This window comes from Balaenoptera borealis, assembly GCF_965194805.1.
Source record: "Balaenoptera borealis genome assembly, chromosome: 16".
Lineage (NCBI taxonomy): Eukaryota > Metazoa > Chordata > Mammalia > Artiodactyla > Balaenopteridae > Balaenoptera > Balaenoptera borealis.
Genome location: NC_138872.1, coordinates 84,867,984 through 84,878,605, shown reverse-complemented (window position 1 = coordinate 84,878,605; position 10,622 = coordinate 84,867,984). Strand labels below are relative to the sequence as shown.

At 61.8% G+C, this 10,622-nt stretch overlaps 1 protein-coding gene across 2 annotated transcripts; it reads right to left on the bottom strand.

Annotated features, from left to right (window-relative positions):
* Nucleotides 1-776: 776 nt before the first annotated feature.
* ACTB (actin beta) lies at nucleotides 777-4,237 on the bottom strand. 2 transcript variants are annotated; one of them, XM_082360149.1, is made up of 6 exons: nucleotides 4,102-4,237; nucleotides 3,265-3,393; nucleotides 2,877-3,116; nucleotides 1,965-2,403; nucleotides 1,698-1,879; nucleotides 777-1,556 (listed from the first exon to the last, which is right to left on the bottom strand). In XM_082360149.1, the coding sequence occupies exons 2-6, from the start codon at nucleotides 3,385-3,387 to the stop codon at nucleotides 1,413-1,415; spliced, it is 1,128 nt and encodes a 375-aa protein (XP_082216275.1). In that variant the 5' UTR covers nucleotides 3,388-3,393; nucleotides 4,102-4,237; the 3' UTR covers nucleotides 777-1,412. The 2 variants fall into 2 exon arrangements, with proteins under 2 accessions (XP_082216275.1, XP_082216276.1); XM_082360150.1 differs by lacking the exons at nucleotides 3,265-3,393; nucleotides 4,102-4,237 and adding an exon at nucleotides 2,732-2,772 and having other exon boundaries at nucleotides 2,877-2,964.
* Between the last annotated feature and the right edge of the window lie 6,385 nt (nucleotides 4,238-10,622).

Below are 10,622 nucleotides of genomic sequence, written 5' to 3'. Positions count from 1 at the left end.
GAAGTCTCACCCACTTTCCCTCCATGTCAACCACAGCTTCTAGCAGAGTGGAGGCCAGCCAGGCTTGGAGAAGAGTCCCAAAGTGACCCCGCACTCCAAGCTGCTTCCCAGGAAGGTTCTTGGGAGAACTGGGCCAGATCTGCACTTGAAACTGGGCACCAAGAATAAAGGATGGCGTCCACCCTCCGGTCAGAAGAATAAAGGATGGTGTCTACCCTCCGGTCAGAAGGATGCAGGCCTCAGCCATGCCCCCAGCCAAAGACAAATAGGGCCATCTCTGCCGACCCCGCATCCCCTTGCCCACAGGCCTCGGATGGGTGGCGCTGTCCCTTCTATGGGGGTCACTCCAGGTGAGTGGGCAGGTGTTAAGTTTGAGACCCTACCCTCAAGCTCAGAGCCCCTGGCTCTCCCCAGGTACTCAAGGGAAGGTGAGGACAAAGCCTGTGGCCTGGGAGACCCCACTATCCCAAGAGGACAGTGAGGAAGCAGCACTCACAGGGACGAAGGTCCCCACCCAGTTCTGCGAGGTGGGTACAGGGACCACAACTCCCTAGCTCCCCACTCTCCCAGCCATCTGGACCTCAGAACCCAGCGAGAAATACAAGGGAACAAGGGCCAGGCAGGGAATTCACTTACACAGGATTAGAGGCCAGAATCCCTAACTCCTCCCACATAACGCCACTCCCCAGACCCTTCAGGGTGAGAGGCGCCTCAGAGCACCCCCAGTGCCCCAGCCTTCTCCCCAACATCCAACAACGCCAGCCACAAGCCACGTGTTTCTTTAAGGTGTGCACTTTATTGAACTGGTCTCAAGTCAGTGTACAGGTAAGCCCTGGCTACCTCCGCACCTCAACCCGCTCCCAGGGGGACCAAAAGCCTTCATACATCTCAAGTTGGGGGACAAAAAGAGGGGCCATGATGGCTGACCATTCAAAATAAAACAAACAAAAAGAACAAGTATTAAGGCAAAGATTAAAAAAAAAAAATTGTGGAGTACATAATTTACACAAAAGCAATGCTATCACCCTCCCCTATGTGGACTCGGGCGAGGACTGGCCCTTCTCCTAAGGGAGAAGTGGGGCGGTTTTTGGGAAGGCAAGGGACTTCCTGTAACAATGCATCTCACGATATTTGGAATGACTATTAAAAAAAAAAAAAAAAGAACAATGTACAATCAAAGTCCTCGGCCACATTGTAGAACTTTGGGGATGCTCCATCCAACCGACTTGTGTCACCTTCACCGTTCCAGTTTTTAAATCCTGAGTCAAGCGCAAAAAAAAAAAAATCAAAAAAGACAAAAAAAAAAAAAAAACAAAAAAAAAAAAACCAAATAAAGCCATGCCAATCTCATCTCGTTTTCTGCACAAGTTAGGTTTTGTCAAGAAAAGGGTGTAACGCAACTAACAGTCCGCCTAGAAGCATTTGCGGTGGACGATGGAGGGGCCGGACTCGTCGTACTCCTGCTTGCTGATCCACATCTGCTGGAAGGTGGACAGCGAGGCCAGGATGGAGCCGCCGATCCACACGGAGTACTTGCGCTCGGGCGGGGCGATGATCTGGGGAGAGAAGGGGCAGTGAGGGCTCCGGCCGGCCCAGCCCTGGTACACCAGGGGCCTACAGCAAGGCGGCTGCCTTGACAACCACCACGCTCATCTGCACCCCCCAGGCGCCCAGGCCAGCTCAGGCCAGGCACTCACCTTGATCTTCATCGTGCTGGGAGCCAGGGCGGTGATCTCCTTCTGCATCCTGTCGGCGATGCCTGGGTACATGGTGGTCCCGCCAGACAGCACCGTGTTGGCGTAGAGGTCCTTGCGGATGTCGACGTCACACTTCATGATGGAATTGAAGGTAGTTTCGTGGATGCCACAGGATTCCATGCCTGAGGAGAAAGAGAAGCCAGACTTAGCTTCCAGTGTGACCAGAGTGACCCTCGTGTGGGGCGGGCATGAGACCTCCTTACTCACCCAGGAAGGAAGGCTGGAAGAGAGCCTCAGGGCAGCGGAACCGCTCGTTGCCAATGGTGATGACCTGACCATCGGGCAGCTCGTAGCTCTTCTCCAGGGAGGAGCTGGAGGCCGCGGTGGCCATCTCCTGCTCGAAGTCCAGGGCGACGTAGCAGAGCTTCTCCTTGATGTCACGTACGATTTCCCGCTCGGCCGTGGTGGTGAAGCTGTAGCCACGCTCCGTGAGGATCTTCATGAGGTAGTCCGTCAGGTCCCGGCCAGCCAGGTCCAGACGCAGGATGGCATGGGGGAGGGCGTACCCCTCGTAGATAGGCACCGTGTGGGTGACCCCATCACCGGAGTCCATCACGATGCCAGTGGTGCGGCCAGAGGCGTACAAGGACAGCACAGCCTGGATGGCCACGTACATGGCTGGGGTGTTGAAGGTCTCGAACATGATCTGCACAGAGAGATGGACCATGTCACACCTGGGAAGCCACCGGGAGCAGTCAGGCCAGACTGGGCAAAGATTAAAAAAAGATTGCAAAGACATGCAAAGAGTGCAAGGAACATGACTAAGTGTGCTGGGGCTCCCAGGACGGGGATTCACTTCAGATCTATTGTGCACCTACTGAATACACACGCCAAGGCCACTTTATAGCAGCCTCGTCGGCTTTGTCACACGAGCCAGTGTTAGTACCTACACCCACAGCACTTTATGCTTTCAACACCTAGTCAGAAAAGCAAACACAAGAAAAAGATTCCATCTGGGAAAAAGCAAATAGAACCTGCAGAGTTCCAAAGGAGACTCAGGTCAGAGAAGAAAGTCCTAGGAAAATGGCAGAAGAAAGAACAAGTGAGAAAGGGCGTGGCAAAGAAGGGCAAGAAACGAGGTGCAGGGGGGCGCCCAGGCGAGGCCGGCGGGCCACTGACCTGGGTCATCTTCTCACGGTTGGCCTTGGGGTTCAGGGGGGCCTCGGTCAGCAGAACGGGGTGCTCCTCGGGGGCCACACGCAGCTCGTTGTAGAAGGTGTGGTGCCAGATCTTCTCCATGTCGTCCCAGTTGGTGACGATGCCGTGTTCGATGGGGTACTTGAGGGTCAGGATGCCTCTCTTGCTCTGGGCCTCATCACCCACATAGGAGTCCTTCTGGCCCATGCCCACCATCACGCCCTGCGGAGGGAGGAGCAAGGCGCCTTCAGCTCAGGCACTGCCCCACCGACCCTCACCCAGAAAGACGAAGGCCTCCCCCTTCCTCCCTCCGCCTGCTCCCGAGAGGGGAGCCCCACCCACCAAGTCAGACCCGAGGCGGGCGCCTTACCTGGTGCCGGGGGCGCCCCACGATGGAGGGGAAGACGGCCCGGGGAGCATCGTCACCCGCGAAGCCGGCCTTGCACATGCCGGAGCCGTTGTCGACCACAAGCGCAGCAATATCGTCATCCATGGCGAACTGCGGGGAGACCAGGACCATGAGCCGTGCGGCCGCCCCCGCCCTACCCACTTCCGGCGCACCGCGCCTTCGAGCCGCCAGGGGGCGCCGGCGCGCGCCCAGATTGGGGACAAAGGAAGCCGGCCAGCCGCGTTATTACCATAAAAGGCAAACGCGGGTTGGAGGCGGCCCCGCCGCTCGCGGCAGGAAGCCAGGCCTCCGCCCCCCCACACCGGGCGCCGGCCCCGCCCCGCCCAAAAAACACCACCCGGCGAACGCGCAGCGGCCACACCCGCGGGAGCCGGCGGCGCGAGAAGGAAGTGCGCGCAGGCGCTCTGCGGCGACCCCACCCCTTCCGGCCGGCCGCCCCGCCCTCGCTTCCCGAGCCTAAAGCGCACACGCACGCGCACTGGTGTCCCCAGCCCCCACCCGGCCCTGCTGCCCCGCCGCGCCCACCCACCCTCCCGCCTCGCCGCCTCGCCGCCCCGCTGCCCCGCCGTCCCGCCGGCGGAGCGAGCCGCCCGCTCGGACAAAAACCCGCGGCCGCCCCGGTCCCGACGGAAACATTCTGGGAGCGCGCCCCGAGCGCAGCTCCGGCCCCGAGCTAGGAGCGCATGAGTTCACTCCCCGCAGCCGGGAGGCTGTCCACGGGGCCGGGATCGCGGGGCTGCCTGCCCGGAGGAGGCGCGGGCCCAGCGCATCAGCGGCCCGGCCGGCGCGGGGCCCTACCTGGTGGCGGTGTAGACCGGCGGCGAAGGCGGAGCGGCGAGGGCGAGGGGCCTGTGCTGGCGGAGTGGACGCGGTCTCGGCTGTGGCTGCGCGTCGCGCCGCCGGGTTTTATAGGGCGCCGCCGCGGCCGCTCGAGCCATAAAAGGCAACTTTCGAAACGGCCAGCGCTGATTGGCCCCGCGCCGCTCACTCACCGGCCTCGCCGCACAGTGCAGCATTTTTTTACCCCCTCTCCCCTCCTTTTGCAAAAAAAAAAAAAAAGAGAGAGAGAGAGCGATGGACTGGGAGAGAGCGAGAGCGAGATTGAGGAAGAGGAGGGAGAGAGTTTTGGCTTTGGGTGCTGGGCCCGCGGGTCGGGGGGTGCGAGCCCTGGGCCGCCGCCCCGCTGAGCAGTGCCCGGTCCGGCCCCGCGTGGCCAGGCCTGCACCCGGCCTGCCTGCCTCTCCGGGTCCCCCCACACCGGGACCCTCCGGGTGTGGATGCCCCAGAGCAGTGAGCGACCCGGTGGGCAAGGGTCAGCACAGATGCGAGGGTGCCTGCTTGCTGTGGGCGCATACTTAAGGAACAGTTGTGGGGGGAGGGGTGGGCAGCGAGTCACCCCCTTTGCCCACATTAGCTCCAGTGCCCAGAAAGCCTGGGTTACAGGGGGGCCTCTGACTGGGGGTGCTGAGCTTGCTGAGTGGGATTCTCCGTTTGCTAAGGGGCACATTACTACTCAGAGACCTGGGGCTGAGGACCATGGTGTTTCATGGGGGAGTCAGGGGGGCTGGTGGCCATTTAACAGGGGCTTCAAGACCACCGTCCCCAGGGACAGGGCCGGCCCCCAGGGGCCAGCAGCTAGAAGTTCCCTGTGAGGAGGGCTCCAAATCTCCCCTGCTGCAGACCTGGGGAGTGGTGGGCTCTGGAGCAGAGAAACTGTTCCCATGGAGCTGGGCTGCCTCGGAGCTGCCTGGTCACGCCCAGCCAAGGCCAAGCCTGGGCTGTTGGCCGGCGACCCAGGCAGCTGCCGGCCACTGCTGGGCGCAGGCAGGCAGGGCCGTTCGTCACAGCTCTGGGGCCCGGGGCCCACCGTCCATCGTCTGTCCGTCATGTGCAGCCACAGCTGAACTGCCCTCCTGGACCATCTGGAGGCCACCAAGGACTGGGGAAGGACACTCAGTGTGCCAGAGAGGAGTGAGGGTGAGGGGGTAGAGCGGCGGTGACAGTGGCTGAAGGCCAGCTGCCCTCAGAGAAGACCCTCCCACAGTACCCGCTCCTGCCCTGGGTCTCTCCACCAAACCCTGGGGCAGACCTGGGTGCTCCACAGTGTTCTGGGTGGTTCCCTGCTCTGAGAAGTGCCAGGCCGGCAGGGAGAGCCTGCCACCCAGAGGGTGGCCGACAGTGGTCACTGTGTGGTAAAAGGAAACCCAAGAGGCCATGGAACCCCCAGAGAGGCATGTGGCCCAACCTGGAGGAGCATGCGTCCTCTCGGAGGTGGTGGCAAGCTGAATTTTCTCACAAGGGAAAACGGGGAGGGTGGTCCGGGTAGGGGCCCTGGCCTGTCGCCCGTGGTCTGTGTCCAGGCACCCCAGGTCTGCCCAGGGCTTTGCGACACATAGTAGGTGCTCACTGAGCGTGTGTTGAAACCAGCAAAAGATTAGTCCATATATGGAGGTGGAATCTGGCCAGGGCAGAGGCAGCTTGGTCCAGCCCACTGCAGGAGGCTAGTGGTGGCAGGGCTCTTCGAAGGTTGCAGAGGCCACAAACAGGTAGAAAGGGTGACCGTCTCCCAGCGCGCAGCACAGCGCACGGGCTCAGAGCCACCTGCCAGCGTTCCCAGGGATCTGCTCTCGGTGGCTCCCCCAGCCCCGCCCCGGGCCTGGGCAAATGTTCCCAGCCCGTCCACTCCCTGCTTCCCAGGGGCCGGACTGCCCTGTCCCTGGCCTTGTGTGTCTCATTCACGGGCGTCCGGCCAGCCACCCTGGGACCTGCCAACCCTGTGATTCAGGAGCTGTGGGGGGGGGGGGGTTGGGGGGGGGTGACCCTCTTTGCTGCTGGTTGATGAGGGCTGTTCCTGGCTGTTCACTAAGCCTGGTGGGTGCCGGACAGACTGGGACCAGGGCTGCAGGGCAACGCGTGGGAGACTCGGGTGGCTCCAGGCAGCTGCATGGGATGGAGAGCAAGGCTGGTCCCCAAGCAGGGCCGGTGCTGCCACCTCGCCGCTTCTCACCCAGGGGCCGGCCGGGGGGCAGGCAGCAGCTGGCTAGTCTCCTATGCATCCTTCAAGGCCCATCCCAGCAGGCCCCTCCTTAAGAGTCCTTTGGCATCTGCAGTGTATCCCCCCTCCCACCAAAGTCCACTGCACAGGGCCGGCATTTATAACTGGGCCTCCCCGACCAGTCTGTGAGCCCTTTCGGGTCTCTGACCCGTCCACCTCTGCCCACCGTACCCTCCCCAGGGCTCTGATCTGTTGAATGAATAAGTGACCACTTGGGTGTCCTAGGCCCTGAGAAAGGACCCTGGGAAGATGGAGGGTTGGGGGTTGGGGGCCGCAGGCCTAGGGGGATAGGAGGAGCTGAAGAGAGACAGCCAGCCAGAGGAGGAAAAGAGGAAGTGGAGGGGCCAGAGGAAGAGGGAGGAGACCTCCGGAGAGGAAGTGAACAGGTTCTTTGCTCTCGCTCTCCCGAGAACTTTGCCCTTGCAGGGAGTTTTCAGAGCTGTCACCCGGGCAGGCACACAGCCCCCGGGGCCCTTAGCCGGCTCAGCCAATGGGGACTTCACTTGCCGTTTCTGGTGCTTTTTTTTTTTTTCCCTCTTGCGGTTCCCCTCCCTGCGAGGCCTCCAGGCCAGGGGACCTTTACAGCCCATAGCAAAAGACCACTCCCCGCCTTCCTCCAGAACTGGCCACCCAGCCACCTTGCTCTGGGTGTTCGGGCCCCACTGCTGCCCTGACCCGCGGGGAACCCAAGCTCCATTTTTCAGAGGAAGAAACTGAGGCAGGACAGAGAAGGGGAGGAGACCTTAGGAAGACCTTAGACTGTTGGCTCCAGGAGGGCAGAGCCCCTGCGCACTGTAGGTCCTCAGTGAGGAGCAACTGATGAGCAGCCTTCCAGCAAATACACCCCTTGCTACAGATGAGGAAACTGAGGCCAGACTGGAAAAGGGCTCGGAGTCCGGTGTGAGGGATTCCAGGTGTAGGGCCTGGAGGCCTCTCACTGCCCCTCCCTGGGTAAAGTGTCCCCTGCAGTGTGAAGTGTCCTCAGGGACTGGGACCAAAGGCTGTTCCAAAGTCTAAGTTCTTGGGCCCCACCTCTGTCCTCAGTGCTTATCTCCTGAGGCCCAGAGAAGACAGCCACTGGCCCTTGGTTACACAACAGGGGGTCCTGAGGCCCCAAGCCTGCACGCTGTCACCACCTCTTTCCCCTGCCCTCGTCCCCTGCTCCCAGGATGGTCTCAAGAGGCAATTCTGGACTTCTGGATTGCTAAGGTCCTGGGAGGGACTGGGCTTGGGGTGCCTCTGCCTCCTGCCCAACTTCTCCTCAGCCTTCAGGGCCAGCTCTTGGGCTGCCCCCTCCAGGAAGTCTGCTATGACTTCCTCCCTCCTCTACCATAACAGCAGTAAGCTTTCCTGCCCAGAGAGGGGAATTGACCCAGCCAGGATTACACAGCAAGAGCACAGGCAGGAGCTCAACATCCTGGATCACACTGCTCCTGCATCCCACACACTAGCACCGACCAGCCAGACGTGCTTCCAGGGAAGAACAGCACCAGACAACACACTGAATAAAGCAGGTGTGATCCCTGAGACAGACCTCAAACAAGAGAGCAAAAGAGAACAAGTGCTGATGCCCAAGAAGGAAAGCAGCGGATTTTCTCGGGAAGGAGGGAGTCAGGGAAGGCCCTCTGAGGAGGTGCCCAGCCAGCTGAAGGGGGCCCCGGAGGCGGGAAGGATGGGCTGGGCCCTGTGTGCTCTCCTGGGCATCAGCCAGGGCCTTGGTCCCCATCCTGGCCCGGCCTCTAGCCAGAGTCTCTCCCAGGACTGTCACTGGGCAGCCTCCAGCCCCTCAGCCTGCCCTGGGCCTCCCCTCCTCCCTGATAGAGTTATCCGCCCAAGGGGGATCCCTGCCCCGGAGAAACTGGGAACTTCCAACACTTCTTGGGAGTGTTTTTAAAAATCCTTAAAAACTACCCTCTCTCTTCCTGTCCCCCAGGGCACCCAGAGAAACGCCACCCTCCTGGGGAGTTCCCAGCCTCGCTTATTTGATTGAATTTTTGAGAAATAGACGTAAGTTTCCCTGGGCTTCCCCCGCTACACACACCCAGCTGAGCCCCTTCTGCCGATCCTGGACCCTTCTGCTGGGAGGGCTGGTTGTCCCCGTTCTCCAGATGGGAAACCGAGGTGACCCAGGCAGACCCTGAGTGCTGAGAGGGAGAGGCCCCTTGGGGCCTGACAGCCGTTCAGGCAGACTGGGGGCATCTGGCCTCATGCCCCCCGCCCCAGTTGTGGTCCCAGGCAGCCTTTGAGGTCCACTCCTCACCTGGGCCCACCTCAGCCCACCGGGAGTGGGTGGTGACCTGGTGACTCGGAGCCCTCAGAGGCCAGGTTCCTCTGGTTCTCCAGACAGAGGCCCGAGAAGCTGGGGGACAGGTTGGGCCAAGTGGGGTGGGGTCAGCAGCGATTTCAAGTTCAGGCCAAGCAGGGTTCCGGAGCTCCTGGGCCTGACGCCCCAGAGTGTTGGCAAACACGCCCACGGGAATGGCACAGACAGGAGGCCACGGGGACCCTGCGCCTCAGGCCTCTGTCCCCAGGCTGTGGAAAGGGGCAGGGGGGCATCTGGCCCCAGGGGGACCAGGAGCGGTCAGTGACATGGGGTCTCCCATCCCAGGCACTCAGGGTCACTGGTGTGGGCTCAGCCCCTTCCTGGCAGGGTGGCTTTGTTCCTGCTCCCTTCCTGGCTGAGCCAGGGGCTCCGAAATGCCCTAGGAGCTGCGGGAGCTGGGGGAGCGGAGGTACTACAGCTCCCCAGCTGGAGGGGCCAGAGGAAGTGAAAGGGGAACAGGAAGGGGGAAGGGAGGTGTTGGGAAAGTGCAGGCGGGTGGGCGGGGCGGAGGTGACTCAGGAGCCTCAGGCTCAGCTACCTCAGGGCGAAGCCCGCATCTGCATCCACGAGAGGACAGGGAAGGCAGAGTCCCCAAGGGCCCGCGGGAAGCAGAGCCGAGACCCACCTGCGCACACGGAAAGCTCACCGCACCCCTGCCGGCCAAGCAGGAATCTCCCCATTTCTCAGAAGAGCCAACTGAGATCAGTGAGAGTGGAGAATCGATTACTGATTACCAGAACCCAGGAGTCTGGGCTGGAGCAGGGCGAAGGCCCACAGCCAGTCTCGAGGGGGCCCCCTGAGTCCCTGAGCCTCCAGGGGGCTGCTGTTCTCAGGTGGGCAACCCGAGGCTCAGGGTGGCCAGTGGGCAGCGCAGAGCGGGCTCCCTGCTTGGCCGTGGGGCGCACCTGGGGCCCCCCGTGGGGCCCTCCTGAGCTGGCGCTGGCTTCTCCAGCCTGGGGCCTGGGGCCCATCCAAGTGGAAACCCAATCAGCTGGGCCGCGCAGCCGCGTAACCAGGCTCCTCGGCCAGAAATCTCAGCCGCCGGCTGGGCTGGCCAGGAACCTGAGCCGGCCCGGTGGCCTGAGCTTCCTGATGTCTCCCCTACGCCCAGCCCTGTGCCAGCTGCCGGGGAGACAGGGGACCAGCTCCCCCCCTTGGCCTGCACTGTCTACTGGGACACAGTCCTGACCCCATGAGACTGGTTCTGTACGAGCCCAGAGAAGCCCCATCTCAGGCTTGGGTGTGATGGGTCAGGCGGGGAAGGGGTTTCCCCTGGCACAGCAGCCCCTATTGGGGACCGGGGGCAGTAACCAGGGTTCCCCCTCCCCAGAGGGGCCCTGCTCCCTCCATTTCCCAGGTCCCCAGTGAGTAATTTGGGCTGTCTGAGTCACCCGGGCTGCTGAGACCCCTAGCACTGGGGGCACACAGGTGCTCCTGAGAACACGTGTGCCCACACCTATGACCCAGAACACACGTAGTGGCCAGGCTGGCGCGTTGGTCCAGACCCAGGTAGGACTCAGCAATAAACCCACTGTGCACAGGGCCAGGGGGCTGCATGCTGTGCCCTCTTAGCTAAGCCAGAGTGAAGGGAGCCCCAGAGCAGCTGGGGACCCCAGGAAAGAACATGGCACCCTCTTCCCGCCGTGAGGCCCCACAGAATGGTCAGCTCGGCGTCCCGTCTTTTGGGGACCCTGGTCTTTCCTTTTCTGATCCACTTTCAGGCTCTGTGTTAAGTAGGACTCAGTTCTATCACTCAACCCTGGATGTCCTCGGAAAGGGACTCAGCATCTCTGAGCCCACCAGGGGCAGCAAGACCGAGTGTGGATCGTGCCATCTGGGTGGGCCTTCTGGACCTTTCAGGGGCTTGTCACAGACAGCCTGGAAGGTGGCCATCACCTGCCTACTTACCAAAGGGAAAACCAAGGCCCAGAGATGGGCAGA